Raw genomic sequence first — 15,567 nt, 5'->3', positions numbered from 1 at the left:
ATGTAAGTCTCTTTTGGTTTCTTGCAGAAGTGTACTGTAATTTTCTTTGTATAAGTCTTTTACGTCTCTGGTAAGATTTATTCCTAAGTATTTTATCTTCTTGGGGGCTACTGTAAATGGCATTGATTTGGTGATTTCCTTTTCGATGTTCTTTTTGTTGGTGTAGAGGAATCCAACTGATTTTTGTATGTTTGTCTTGTATCCCGATACTATACTGAACTCTTCTATTAGTTTCAGTAGTTTTGTAGAGGATTCTTTAGGGTTTTCTGTGTATAAGATCGTATCATCTGCCAATAGAAATACTTTTACTTCTTCCTTGCCAATCTGGATGCCCTTTATTTCGTTAGCTAGCATATTTGCTCTGGCTAGGACTTCCAGCACAATGTTGAATAAGAGTGGCAATAAAGGGCATCCTCGTCTGGTTCCCGATCTCAATGGGAATGCTTTCAGGCCCTCTCCATTTAGGGTGATGTTGGCTGTTGGCTTTGTATAAATGCTCTTTATTATGGTGAGAAATTTTCCTTCTGTTCCTATTTTGCTGAGAGTTTTTATCGTGAACGAGCATTGAACTTTGTCAAAGGCCTTTTCTGTATCAATTGATAAAATCATGTGATTCTTTTATTTGTGTGGTAGATTACATTAATTGTTTTTCTAATGTTGAACCATCCCTGCATATTTGGTATGAATCCCACTTGGTCACGGTGAATTATTTTTTTGATATGTTGTTGAATTCTATTGGCTAGAATTTTGTTGAGAATTTTTGCGTCTACATTCCCGAGGGATATAGGTCTATAATTTTCTTTTCTTCTGGTGTCTTTACCTGGTTTTGGTATCAGGGATATGGTGGCTTCGTAGAATGAGTTTGGTAGTATTCTGGCCTTTTCTATGCTCTGAAATACCTTTAGTAGTAGTGGTGTTAACTCTTCTCTGAGTGTTTGGTAGAACTCTGCAGTGAAGCCTTCCAGACCAGGGCTTTTTTTTCTTGGGAGTTTTTTTCATTACCTTTTCAATCTCTTCTTTTGTTATCGGTCAATTTAGTTGTTCTACCTCTGCTAGTGTTAGTTTTTTAGTGTTAGTTTAGGTAGGTAGTGTGTTTCTAGGAATTCATCCATTTCTTCTAGGTTTCCAAATTTGTTTGAGTATAGCTTTTCATAGTAATCTCCTATGATCCTTTTAATTTCAGTTTGGTCTGTTGCAGTATCGCCCTTCTTATTTCTTATTTGGGTTATTTGCTTTCTCTCCTGTTTTTCATTTGTCAGTTTGGCCAGTGGTTTATCAATTTTGTTGATTTTTTTCAAGAAACCAGCTTTTGGTCTTGTTAATTCTTTCAATTGTTTTTCTGTTTTCTGTTTCATTTAGTTCAGCTCTTATTTTTATTATTTGTTTTCTTCTGGTGCCTGTGGGTTTCTTTCGTTGCTCTGTTTCTATTTGTTCAAGTTGTAGGGATAATTCTTTGATTTTGGCCCTTCTTTTTGGATGTGTGCATTTATTGATACAAATTGGCCTCTGAGAACAGCTTTTGGTTTGTCACACATGTTCTGATAGGAAGTGTTTTCATTCTCTTTGGATTCTCTGAATTTCTTTATTCCATCCTTAATGCCCTCTATAGTCCAGTCTTTTTTGAGCAGGGTATCGTTCAGTTTCCAAGTGTTTGATTTCTTTTCCCTGCTTTTCCTGTTATTGATTTTCACTTTTATGGCGTTATGGTCAGCGAAGATGCCTTGTAATATTTCAATGGCTTGCTTTATGGTCTAATATGTGATTTATTCTAGAGAATGTTCCATGTGCACTAGAAAAGAAAGTATACTTGTTTGCTGTTGGGTGGAGTGTTGTGTATATGTCTATGAGGTCAAGTTGGTTGATTGTGGCATTTAGATCTTCCGTGTCTTTATTGAGCTTCTTTCTGGATGTCCTGTCCTTTACTGAAAGTGGTGTGTTGAAGTCTTCAATTATTATTGTGGCGCTGTCTATCTCACTTTTCAGTGCTGAGTTTGTTTTATGTATCTTGCAGCCCTGTCATTGAGTGCATAAATATTTAATATGGTTATGTCTTCTTGGTGTATTGTCCCTTTAGTCATTATATAGTGTCCTTCCTTATCCTTTCTGATGGGTTTAACTTCAAAGTCTATTTTGTCAGAAATTAATATTGCCACTCCTTCTCTTTTTTGATTGTTGTTTGCTTGATATATTTTTTTCCGTCCTTTGAGCTTTAGTTTGTTCGTGTCTCTAAGTCTAAGGTGTGTCTCTTGTAGGCAGCATATAGACGGATCTTGTTTTTTAATCCATTCTGCCACTCTCTGTCTCTTTATTGGTGAATTTAGTCCATTTACATTTAGGGTAATTATGGATAGGTATGAATTTAGTGCAATCATTTTGATGTCTTTTTGACAGTTTCTTTTTCCCACTTGATTTTATGTGTTGAGTAGATTTTCTTTATATATTGTCCTTTCCTCATACTTGTTGTTGTTGATTTTGTTTCTGCTGAGTCTGTATTTTTCCCTTGTATTTTATTTTGATGAGTAGGATAGTTTGTCTCCTTTGTGGTTACCTTATTATTTACCCCTATTTTTCTAAATTTAAAACTAACTTTTATTTCTTTGTATCACCGTATCTTCCTCTCCATGTGGACTGTGTATGATTACATTTCTTAGTCCCTCTTTATTATTTTAATGCTGTCTTCTTTTATATAATAAGACTGCTGTTACCCTGTTTGGGGCTTTTTTTTTTTTTTTTTTTTTAAATCTCGCTTTGTTTTTTTGGGTTTCCCTGTCTGGTTTGGCTTCTGGTTGCTCTGCCCAGTGTTCTAGTCTTAGTGTGATAACTTGATATTATTGATTTTCTAAACAAAGAACTCCCTTCAGTATTTCTTGTAGTTTTTGTTTGGTTTTTACAAATTCCCTCAACTTGTGTGTATCTGGAAATGTGTTAATTTCACCTTCATATTTAAGAGACAGTTTTGCTGGATATATGATTCTTGGCAGGCAGTTGTTTTCCTTCAGTTTTTAAATATGTCATCCCATTGCCTTCTTGCCTGCGTGGTTTCTTCCGAGTACTCCGAGCTTATTTTTAATGGCTGTGCTGTGTAGGTGACTTGTCTTTTATCCCTTGCTGCTGTTATAATTGTCTCTTTATCTTTGGTTTTGGCAAGTTTGATTATAATATCTCTTGGTGACTTTCTTTTAACATCTAGCTTATGTGGAGTTCGATGAGCATCTTGAATAGATATCTTCTCATCTTTCACAATATCAGGGAAGTTTTCTGCCAACAAATCCTCAACAATTTTCTCTGTATTTTCTGTTATCCCTTCCTGTTCTGGTACTCCAATCACTCGTAGGTTATTTCTCTTTGTAGAGTTCCACATGATTCTTAAGGTTTCTTCATTTTTTTTAATTCTTTTATCTGATTTTTCTTCAGATATATTAGTGCCATGTGATTTATCTTCGAGTTCAGAAATTCTAGCTTCTACTTGCTCTATTCTGCTCTTCTGACTTTCTATTGAGTTATCTAATTCTGTAATTTTATTGTTAATGTTCTTAATTTCTGATTGCTTCCTGTGTATGGATTTTTCCAGCTTATTAAATGTTTTAATATGTTCCTGAATAATCTTTTTAATTTCTTCAGTTGCTTTATCTGTGTGTTCCTTGGCTTGTTCTGTGTATTTCCTCATTTCCTTCCTGATGTCTTCAAGGGTTCTGTATACCAAACTTTTGTATTCTGCATCTGGTAATTCCAGGAATGCACTTTCATCTAGAAGATCCCTGAATTCTTTGTTTTGAGAGCCTGTTGAGGTGATCATGGTCTGTTTCTTTATGTGACTTGATATTGACTGTTGTCTCTGAGCCATCTATAAGTTATTGTATTAGTTTATGCTTGCTTAGTGTGTCGTAGCTGCTTGCTTTGTTTTGTTTTGGTATACCCACATGGGTGGTTTGAGTGAGGTAGCTTGATTATTTTCATCTTTGGAGCTCTGGTGTCTGTCCCCAGCTGGCTAGAGCTGTTATTAGGTATATCAGTCTAGGAGTCCATTCAGTTTTTTTGTATGAATTCAGCTGAGGTTTCTAGGTAGCTTATCATCAAGTGTGTGGTACAGGCTGTGTCCTACAGTCTTAGAGGGGGAGGGGTGATTGGCGTATATACCGGTGTCTGATAGCATCAAAGGATCATGCTCTGAATGAGGCGGGGGCTGAGAACTGACCCCCAGGTGTCTCTGAGGAAAACACGTCTCTGTTCCCTAGAGCATGCTGGTGGGTGGGTTCTGCAGAGGGACCATGGGCACCCAAAGTTTTTGGTTGTAAGGACTGGGAGGTACCAGTTATCTTTGGACCCCTGTCACAGGTGGCTGGGTGACCTGAGTGGAGCTACTAGTCTTAGGTCCGTGATGTGGGTAGGTGAGGACCTTGTGTAATAGGCAAAGCAATGTCAAATGTCAAACACCCGCCTCTCCACCACACAGCGGAAATGGTTGTAGTTTGCCAACAAGGACCTATTCTTCCAAAATAGGTCCACACAGGTCCGTGTAGAAAGGAAAGTTGCTCAAGTTTCAGGTACGGTTTATGCCTGGATGGGAGCCACTTCTGTCCTGAGCTCCCCCAGTTAATGGAGCTAGCAAATTATCTTTTTCCCCCAGTTGCAAGTTTTTTGCTTCCCCAAGTCTGGGAGCGTGGCTGTAGGTGCTCCCCAGGGTCTATCTCAGGCCCAGGGATTCAGCCACTGAATCCGGCTTTGGTGTGGGGCGGCACAGTAAAATATACGCAAGTACTTAGGTGTTGCCAAAAGCGTGCCATTCTCCTCAGGTTCTGTAGGTGTCAGTGAACTGTGTGGCTGGCTTCTTCTCCCTGAGGAAACTGCGGCCAAATGGTAGTAGCAGCCCGCTACCATTTCCGCTGCTCTGGGAATGTTGTATGAGGGCTCTCCGCGATTCAGATTCGGTAACTCCTCTCCATTTATGAACAGCCTCTTCCTCCCCCTGCCCCTCAGTTTATTGTCTAAGCTTGCCTTTGATGTTCAGGGCTCCCACCTTGTCACAAATATACTCATTTCACTTGTTTTTTCAGGTCTTTGTTGTAAAGAGTGCTCAAGGGAAGCCTCTGTCTATTCTGCCATCTTGGCTTCACTTGGCTTTCTTCTTGATGGCCTTTCATTTCTCTGTGGTCTCCCCACTTCATTTATCCTCATGTGTACTGACCTCCATCCCTCACGTGTCTCATGGAAGGTGCTTTCTGTTCTTCATTCCAAGGCTAGCCATCCATCTGTGCATTACATTGTGTTCTCCTTTACTTCCTTGGGACTCTCATGTGTGATTTGTTTTCTTGTCTAATAGAAAGATGCCCTATCTTTTTTTTTTTGTCATCTGCATTCTGCATTCCGTCCGTTTTGCTCCCCCAACTCAAATGGACTTCTCTGCCCCGTAAGGATTTTGATATTCATCCTTAAATTAGCAGACAAAAACTCTTCCTTAACCCTCATCCCTATCTTCCTCCAGCCCTCTCTCTCTTTTTAGCCATACTTCTGAAAAGAACAATCTGTGCTTGGTTTCTCTCCTTGTTTACCTTTCACTCCCTCCTCCCCCTATAATCTGGCTCCTTTCCCTAGTGTTCCCTGGGAGCTGTGCTGGCTTCAGGCTGTCAGGTCACTGGGTCCTGATGGACACTTTTCTGACCTTATTCACTGAACCTCTTTTTGGCATTTGAATGTCTTGACTGAGCCTTTTTCTTGGAGTATTCTCTTCCATTTGTTGTGACCCAGCTCTCTTCCTGCTTATCTCATTACTTATCTCACTGTCCTTAGTCTTCTTTGCAGGAGACTAAGCCCCGAACTTGAGACTCATTCTTGGCTCTTCCTTCTCACTCTTCCCTTTATCAATCACCAAGTCTGGCAGATACAACCTCCTTAAAATCTTAGAAATCTGTCCTTTCCTTTATTTTACTCCTTGATTTAGGCCAATGGTTCATAACCAGGAATGATTTTACCCCCCGGGGACATTTGGCTGTGGCTGGAGACATTTTGATTTGATGGGTGCTATTGGCATCTAAAAAATAAAAAAAATAATTTTTTTTTTTTTTAAGGCATCTAGAGGGTAGAAGCTAGGGATGTTGCTAAACATCCTACAATGAACAGGACAGCCCCGCACAACAAAGAATTCCTTGGCCCCAAATGTTAATAGTGCAAAAGCTGAGAAAGCCTGTTGAGGCTATTATTATTTGTCTTTGGATTCCTTTAGGGGTCTTCCATCTGGTCTTATTTCTTATCCTGCAACACTCTGCAATACAGAACTGCTCAGTCTAGTGAGTAAATCTGATGTATAATCCTGATCCTGTTCAGTATTCACCATTGGTTCTCTGTTACTTATAGATCAAAGCCTCCATCTCTTAGCATGACTTTCAAGCCTCTTCCTGATCTGGCTGGCCTGGCCCACCTGTGGGGCTTCAGCTTTCACTCCTGTTCCCTTGTTTGTTCCAAAAATACTCTAACTTCAGTGTACTTTATGCTTCCATGCTTCTGTAGGTATTGCACTTTTTTTTTTTTCTGTGCTTGACGTTCCTTTAGCTCATCTTTCCAGTGAAATCCGTCAAGTATTACCAAAGCATCTCCTTCCCTATAAGCCTTTCCCTGACTTTTTAGGGACACTTGGGTGTTCCACTGCCTTTGTTCTTGCTATACCAGATACAGCAATTTCTCAGTGTACTGCAGCTGTTTATGTACGTGCCTGCCTTTCCAGTAGGCTGTGAGGCCATGAGCGAAGGGTCTCTATTTTTTGGGACACTTGGATGTTCCATTGCCTATGTGCCTGCTATACCATGTACAGCAATTTCTGAGTGTATTTTAGCTGTTTATGTACGTGCCTGCCTTCCCAGTAGGCTGTGAGGCCATGAGTGAAGAGTCTCTATTTTTTGGGACACTTGGGTGTTCCATTGCCTATGTGCCTGCTATACCATGTACAGCGATTTCTCGGTGTATTGCAGCTTTTTATGTACGCGCCTGCATCCCCAGTAGGCTGTGAGGCCATGAGCAAAGGGTCTCTATTTTTTGGGACACTTGGGTGTTCCATTGCCTATGTGCCTGCTATGCATGTACAGTGATTTCTCAGTGTATTGCAGCTGTTTATGTACATGCCTGCTTCCCCACTGGGCTGTGAGGCCATGAGTGAAGGGTCTCTATCTTTTTGTCTTCATAGCCCTGTGTCTAGTTGGTGCCATTAGTAAGTACTCAAAATGTTTGTTGAATGAATGAATGCTGTTTGATGAATCGAATGAATGAACTTTTGAATAAGAGTCTTGAATTTAAAAAAGAACCATGAAACTGCTTATAAAATCAGTCCAATTTTAAGTTAGTACTGTAAATAAATATTTTATTTATCTGCTAACTAAAATTGTTGTGCTTGTCAGTGCCAGTTCTAATGCTGGTTTTATTTTCTCTTTTAGCTCTTCGATGGCATTGAGTGTGAATTTCCCATATTTTTCCTTTACATGATGATTGATGGTAAGTGAGCTTTTCTTCTGAAACTTAAGCTACAGTGTAGAAGTGGTTTAAAAAAAAAAACAGAAATGAAATATGAGTCCTCGTAGCCAGCAAAACAAACTGAACTTCAGTGGTGGTAACTGCTCTGCCTTTTTGTATGTTAGTCTTCTGCTTTTTGAGTGGATGTTAAATAATACAAAGAATTAAAAATATACTTAAAACATTTATAAAATGATAGTAATATATTATTGATATTTGTAAAACAGAATTTACTACTAGAAATCATGCATACTGTAATCTGTGACATTGTGAATATAACATTTACAATTAAGAATAGCAAAATTTTAAATAATTAAAATTCAGTTTTCAATTCTAAGTCCTAGCATGACCTTCTAAAATCAGTTTTTTAATATATGTATTTGCATTCCTTTTTTTTTTTTTCCAGTTTTAATGTGATTATTTAAATAGAAAATTGCTGAAATAATCACAACTGGGCTAATAGATTTTTCTAAGGCAAAATGTCTGTGATGCTTATTGAGTTCAACTGCTGTTGGATTTTATATTTTAGGAGTTTTTAGAGGCAATCCCAATCAAGTAAAGGAATATCAGGATCTTCTGACTCCAGTACTTCATCACACCACAGATGGTATAGTTGGATTATCTTTTCATGAAATTTTTTCTTCTAATATTCCCTTAATGTTCCTTCAGAATATATAAACGATTCCTTTACAAAGCATAGCAGTTTACATTGAGTTGAAAAAATGAATGGGGCCTCAAATGACATTAGAAAGAATAAGCTCTATCAATTGATTATAATAGCAGTGTTTTTATAAAAAGAGTTCATTAGGTAAGACCTGGATGATGATGAACTTAGGTGGTCGTGGCTACAATAATTTCAGTGTAGTTTACCAGGTGGTCATAGGTTCTTTGTCAGTTACTTACTTCACTCCATGTAATTTGACAGTAATATGAAGTGACTGATATTTTATCCAAGTCAGCAAATATGTTTTGCTCAGGTGAGTGCTGCCCTCTCCAGAGGGCCACCTGGAGAGGCTCTGCCCCAGTGTAAAGATACTACCATTGCTGAGAACATTCTGGTTTCCTCTTTGGAGTTGCTTCTAGAGCCCTTAGCATATTATCTTCATTGTCTGCTGTGATGCTAAAATGTCATTTGGGGGATCGATTTTAGAAATGGTCAAAAGGCCCAGTCTTATGAGTAAAGGTATATTTGTCTTGATCAAAGATCAGCAGAAATTTTAAAGAACATAACCAATTTTCATTAATCCAGTCAAAATTAATTCTTAAAGAAATTGCAAAAGAGAAGTTTCACATATCTTTGAAGTTGGAAGTAATAACGGAATAAGAATGGAGTCTCACGAGTGAACATCTTTGAAAACATATTTATCTGAAAGTTAAAAATTATGGTGGGTTGGTGTCTTAGGCTGCATTCTCTGGAGGAGCAAAAATGAATGAAGCATGTATGTATATAGAAAGAGAGAGAGAGAGATTTATTTCAAGGAAATGGCTGATGCAGTTGTGGAGGCTGGTGAGTCCCAAATCCATGGATCAGGCGTCAGGCTGGAGGCTTCTCTTGACTCACATGATTGCAGGGGCTGATGAACCCAAAATCTGCAGGTCAGGTGGTAGGCTGCTGGCTTATGTCCCAAGAACCAGAGATCAGATGATGATGACAAGTCAGATGCAGAATCAAGAGGGAAAGAGAGCTTTCCAGAACATCTGTATATATTGGATGCTGGCCACATCCCCAAGGAAACTCCCCTTACATCAGATCACAAAAGGGAGGATAATTACATAATCCTGAGAATCATGGCCTAGCCAAGTTCACACATAGCACTGACCATCCTAGTCTTCCCCTTGTCAACTTGACAGCTGTACACAGCTCCTTAAACCATATGTGATCTCTAAATAAAGACAATTATAAAGTCATACTTGACCTAATATAAGACAGGTAACATGTGTACAACCAAAAATGCACTAGCCCCATTTACATCTTGTATTTTGTAAGTAATGGGATAAGGGAGGGAAGGAAACAAAAATCTGTGCATATGTATACATACATACATACTTGAACAATTACAGTCCTTGTTTCTGCAGCTGGTCATGTGGCTGTAACTGGTATTTAGAATGACCTTCTTCCACCACATATTCTGTATTCCCCTTGCCTCAGCTGGTCGTGCTTCCTTGCCTAGTAGGGTGACCCAAACCTTCATTCCTAAAGGGTCTGGGGCTTTAGTAATCTTGTTGGAACTGGGTTGCTGTCTTGTTGGAATTGGGTTACTGTCTTGTCGGAATTGGGCTGCTCCTAGTTTTCCATTGACTGTAATCACAAGGCATGGTAGTACTAAGAGATGCCCTAAGGGATCTCTTGTATTCCAGACATACTCTTCTTTACCTCCATTATATAATATCAATTCTTTTCCCCCTTGGTAATCAGGAGCAATCACACCAGCCAATATGGTAACCCCCTTCTTTGCCTGTTATCCAGAGGCCGCAGGAGCCCAAAGTGGCTGGGTGGCATTGTTAACTTCTAGTTCAGTGGAATCATTGGTGTGTCTCCAGGTGAGAGCATTCCTCCTTTTGGGACTGAGACCTCTAGACCTGCATGTTATAGGGTTGTGGGGACAGGAATGTCCCACTTGAAACTCCTTGAATGAGTTGTGTTGGTATTTAGTGACACTTCACTGATATATTGTGGTGGTACTTTAGTGTACCAGCCTTCAGCCTTCATCATCCTCAGAGAGTGATGTTCATATTATTCTCTTTGTATTGTAGCTCTTTTTAGTGGTTTAAAGCCCAGTTATCACAATTAATTGGTACATGAAGAACAAAGTTATATTTTAGAGAAACCTTTGAAATTTTATTACAAAAAGTAAGTTTACTGTGAGCTGATGTTACAAAAGTCTTCTGTAGAACCCTGCTAGAATGCTGATTTTTTTTTTGCTCTTTTATGTCATACAGAAAGATTTTACTCTTTAAATAATATTTTTTAGTTGCCATCAAGGAATATTTTTAAGTTGGTTGGTCACAAAGAGCCCTGTGGCACAGTGGTTAAGTGGTCAGCTGCTAACAGGTAGGTTGGCAGTTTGAATCCACCAACTGCTCCGAGAGAGAGAGATGTGGCAGTCAGCTTCCTAAAGATTATAGCCTTGGAACCCTTACTGGGGGAGTTCTGTTCTGTCCTGTGGGGTCTCTATGAGTTAGAATTGACTAGAAGACAACAGGTTTAATGGGGGATTGGACACAGGGGAAGATGGATTTTTTTCCTCAGTGATATTGAACGGTAGATAATGGGTTTAACGTCTGAATGGGATTTCTTTGCTCCAAGCACTGGCTCAGGGTTATAATTCTTCATTTACGGTTACGCAGTATCTCATTTGTGAAGCTTCCACAGATTAATCCTATTAAAATAACCTTTTGCTATGGCTCTGAATATTTGCGTACTGTATATTTGTTGATTCATTTAAAGGTGTTAAAAGTTAAGTGTTGTTAAAGGAGATTATGTACACATTGTTGGCTAAAGCATAACGTGCGCTGTCAAATTAGTGTTTTAATGTCAAGAAGCTTTCTTCCATGTTTTTCACTGAGCCAGAATATCCAGTGTTCTAATGTTCTATATATAGCCTATCAAATCTGTTACTTCCTCTGCAACCTTCCTCTCTCCCCGCTTTCTAAATGTGGAAATTTCTGGAGGTGAAGATTTGGGGCGGGCACTGATTTGCTATATTTTAAATATTTATTTTTAAACTCCACAGGATACCCTGTTGTACCAAAGTACTATTATGTGCCCGCTGACTTTGTAGAACTGGAAAAAAGAAACCCTGGTAGTCAAAAGCGATTTCCTAGCAACTGTGGCCGTGATGGAAAACTGTTTCTTTGGGGTCAAGCCCTTTATATCATCGCAAAACTCCTGGGTAAGTGGAGAAGGTTGGGAACATTTTATTTTTTTAGTTTTTATCAAGCAGTTGGAAACATGTGTGTCTTGCCTAGTGTGTTCTTGGATTTGGGTGGTGTTTCAAGCTTTTCAAAAGTCTTTGGGTGGTTTCTTAGTGGGTAAAGGTATGTTAACAGGCCTGCTTCACTGAATGTTGATGAGCAGCTTCTGGGAAGGAAGTCAGATAAGTAGAGGCACCATTATTACAGTTCAGCTTTGTAGATAGGCTTCTGACATAAGGCCATGGGAACTTTGAGTTATTTTCATATGATGTAATAAAATTTTGATTTACAAAACAGTCATGCTTGGTCATAGCTTTAGTAAACCACTTGCCAAAAGGAATTGGTTATCTGAAAGTTATCTTCTTTCCAATAAATACACATTGGCAGTTTTCTCAGTTAGCTAGAAACTTAATGGAACCGTTTATTTATAATTCTTTGAAGAATTATTTTTCAGCTCCTTTGACAACTTCAGCTGATTCGGAGAACTCTTTTGATGCATTGAAATGAAGGGTAATTTGATGAATACAAAAAGCATTATGCATCTTTCTGTACCATTCCTTGTAAAAATTTCAAATATGCTTAGCTTTTCCCTCAAAAGGGCTATCATTTTAGAGTCTGAATTCCTTTATGGCAAACAGATCATGGAGCAGGCTAGTCGTAAATACTGTCACTGAACTAAGAGAACTGCTCTCTGTATGAAGTGCTGGTCCTCCCTTTGTTGTTTCTAGCATTGCTGCATAAACACCAGTTTGTGCTGTAAATCATCTTTGGTTTTTTGTTTACATTCTGCTAGAAAAGTGTGTTTCAAAGGCTAGATTGCCAACTCAAGCATTGCGTAAATGGTGTAAGATTGGCAGAAATTAACTAAAGCATTGAAATGAAGAACCTACAGATCTTCCAGTGCCTGCCCCTATCCCCTCTTCCTTTCCCAAGATAAGCCCCACTAATTGTGCTCTGCATTCCCTCCCATTCTGCCTTCCTACTAGCCATCCCCGTGAACAGCTTCTTTGGACGTAGGTCAATTTGGCCAAATGCTTTTTCAACCTGCCCCTTTCCTGACTGTACTTCTGGGTCTCCATGTTTATTTAGGAAACCCTGGTGGTGTAATGGTTAAGTGCCACGGCTGCTAGCCAAAAGGTTGGCAGTTCGAATCCTTGGAAACCCTATGGGGTTTCTATCTACTCTGTCCTCTAGGGTCACTATGAGTTGGAATCAGCTCGATGACAATGGGTTAACGGGTTATGTTTATTTAATGCTAATTTTAAGAACCTGTAGAAAAATTTTCTTCCTTTAAATGGACAGCTTTGGCAAGGAGTTGATATTACTTAGACTGGTTTTGCTTTTAATTTTTGCATAGGGAGTGGGTATACCCATGGGGTAGATTTTTTAGAATCAAGCCACCTTGAAAAGGTTGTCTCTGGTTAGAGTGTTGTTACATGAATACAAAGAAGCTTTGTTGGTATTCACAGCTAGATAAAATATATTTTAGCAGGGGAAGAGTTAACCTATGTAACAGTAAGAATTTTAACATTAGAATGATAGGTTTCTATATACTTCACTTGGAAAATATAAATAAGCATGATGAAATTTTTTTTGGTTTTGTAACTGAAATCTGGCCCTTAGGATCTGGGATCTGCAATCTAAGCCTTCTTCATCCTGGTTTTTGTGGTACATTCAGAGTGGGGCTGTTAGAACCAGAAAGAGTGCTGTTTGAGTAAAGCCTCTGGGTACAATTGACAAGTCTAATGCAAAAGTGACTTCACCCTACAGGAGCAAACTGAGTGTTTAAAAAAGAAAAAAGATTGAGAACAATATCAATGAGTAAAAAGCATGGGACCTTCCTTACTCCAAAATAAATTAGCAGGTCATGAATGACCTGCTAAAAGATGGGATTTTCTTACCTTAACAGCAGAGTGAACAGAAATAGTCACTGTTTCATGACCAAAGAGAAGAAATGCTGCAGGCCTGCCTCAAGAAAAAAAGAGACAAGGTTAATTTCTCATTTCCTGCTGAGCTTCTACAAAGGCAGTGAAGCAGAAGGTGCTTGGAAACTCTGAAACCAGCGACTCATCTCCCGCTGAAAAAAGAGGTGCTACGCATTTGTCAGCATTCTGGCCCCGCTGTGTGTCATCTGGGTGCCTGGGTGAGATGAGTAAGGTGAATTCAGAAATTGAATCATCTAGTTGCCCTTAACTATTGTGTGCTTCCCCCAAGAAACATCAACCTTCTGTGAGTTTTTAGTAAGATTCCGGATACCACGTTTACTAACAAAGTCCTGTTTACTCGTTAAAGGAGCCTCAGTTGCCTATCTATTTGACGATGTTTTATGGGCAGCTAATTGAAATTATTTTTCCATGAAAATAATAGAATAGTGAATCTTTTAAAATATTCTGTAGTACATGACTTCTACTAATTCAGTTCAGTTTATATCCCAGGGAAATCTAGTAATGATATTTTGCTTTCTCTATGCCTTAGCGAATAATTAAACAACGGAACTATGTGACTTCTAGTCCATTGTTACCTGTTTTGTGACCAAAGCCTCAACCCCCCAGCGTGTTCTTAGGAAACAGCTAATTATTTACAGCATCTCCTTTTTCTTTCTTTAGAAATATACTTTTAGGAATCAATGATTGCTTTACAGCAATAGGTAAATGTAGTATAAACATGTTTGTTTTAAACCAGATATCTTAAGATGTATTTGATTCATTTTAGAATAAAATGGTCATTAGTTGCACCTTCAAGTATTATTTAAATTTGAAATTTTAGGAACTGCTCATATAAGAAATAGTCCATAGAATGCAGTGTACCTTTTTGAGCAATTTGCAAAAATAAATAACATCTGAAGTATTTATCATATAAAAACTCACTTGAAAATCACGATCTTTGAATTAAAAGTTTATTTTGAGGTTCGAAAAACTAGAGAACCATAAAATTACATAAGATTAATGATAACTTTATGCTAACGCTTCCCCAGAGCCATTACTTAACTATAATATCTTTTCTAATCTGTGTTTAAAAAGAGAGAAACTAAAGTATTAGTTGTCTAGCTTAAAGAAACAATCTGAATTCTAGAACTTGAGCTTGTCCTTTCAGTGTACATACAAATAACTTTCCTTACGCTGGACTTCCAACATTCACAGTAATGACCTTCATTCAAGTATTGTAATATCCTCAATCATTAAAGATCAGAGCTTTATGTACTCTATAGCTTAAGGCCGGTAAATAGAAGAATCTTTTTAGGGTCAATATTTTGAAAGCATTATTAATAAACATCAAGGGTTAAGACATGTTTGATTAAGCTTGAATTATTGAGCAATTTTAATGAACTACAATTTTCTAATACACACAAACTCCCAGAATATTCAGGTGAACAAAAGTCTTATTAAATTTTAACGAGGGAATTTTTTTTCTTTGGGGATAACTGTTAATTTCCTTGGAGAGTTAATAGGAAACTTATAAAGTGATGAAATAGAAGTACTTTGACACACCCGAGGTATGATGTATACACAAAATCCACAGCTTAAGCTACTGGTTTCCTAAGGTTCTTGCAAAAGAGCTTTATTGGGATATATTTTCCCACAGAAACTATATTTTAAATGATTATTAACACCCAGCAATCTTGTAAACATGTGATACAGATTCTTTCTTTGGTATTATAATCCTTTTCCACTACTTTTCTCCTGCCCTAGTTCTCTTCCTTGTTTACGTCTTCCTTGTGTCGTTTATTCTTCATGTTCTTCTATTTTGTAGTGGAAAGATCAAGGATTTGGGGGTCATGAGTTTGGGAACTGGACAATTGAGGGTTTGAATACAAGTTCTGCCACTTTCCACCTGTAGGAATTGAATTTTCTTAACTTACGTGAATATCAGTTTATTTTTATGTTATAGGAGTTAACTAATGATGAAATATGTATAAAGCATTTACTGTGGGACATGGTACATACTTAATGGAACTTCTATTTCCTGTCCTTCCTTCTTCCCTCACTTGCTCTGTCAGCCACCATTTAGGAATTAGTGTTTATGAAAATATGCTTCATAGCTCTTGTCAACCAGTCAACTCACGATGTTTATGAGTCCTCCATTCAGGTACCACCAAAGCCACAAAACTCACCACAAGAAAAAAATGTTTCCCAGTTACTAGTTAACCTTTCGTCT

General features: G+C 38.2%; 1 protein-coding gene across 4 annotated transcripts in view; it reads left to right on the top strand.

Annotated features, from left to right (window-relative positions):
• PHKB (phosphorylase kinase regulatory subunit beta) overlaps window positions 1–15,567 on the top strand; it is a 257,076-nt gene that overhangs the window by 138,800 nt on the left and 102,709 nt on the right. For all 4 annotated transcript variants that reach the window (XR_007514667.1, XM_049864306.1, XM_049864304.1 and 1 more), the window contains 3 exons: window positions 7,422–7,479; window positions 8,027–8,104; window positions 11,232–11,390. Coding sequence is in view for 3 of the 4 variants with exons in the window: in XM_049864306.1 (XP_049720263.1) it covers window positions 7,422–7,479; window positions 8,027–8,104; window positions 11,232–11,390 (295 nt within the window). In the remaining variant the exon portion in view is untranslated. The remainder of the gene's footprint in view (window positions 1–7,421; window positions 7,480–8,026; window positions 8,105–11,231; window positions 11,391–15,567) is intronic.

Source organism: Elephas maximus, chromosome 21 (genome assembly GCF_024166365.1).
Source record: "Elephas maximus indicus isolate mEleMax1 chromosome 21, mEleMax1 primary haplotype, whole genome shotgun sequence".
Lineage (NCBI taxonomy): Eukaryota > Metazoa > Chordata > Mammalia > Proboscidea > Elephantidae > Elephas > Elephas maximus.
The sequence above is the reverse complement of the archived record's forward strand: the minus strand, read 5'-3'. Positions and strand labels throughout refer to the sequence as shown.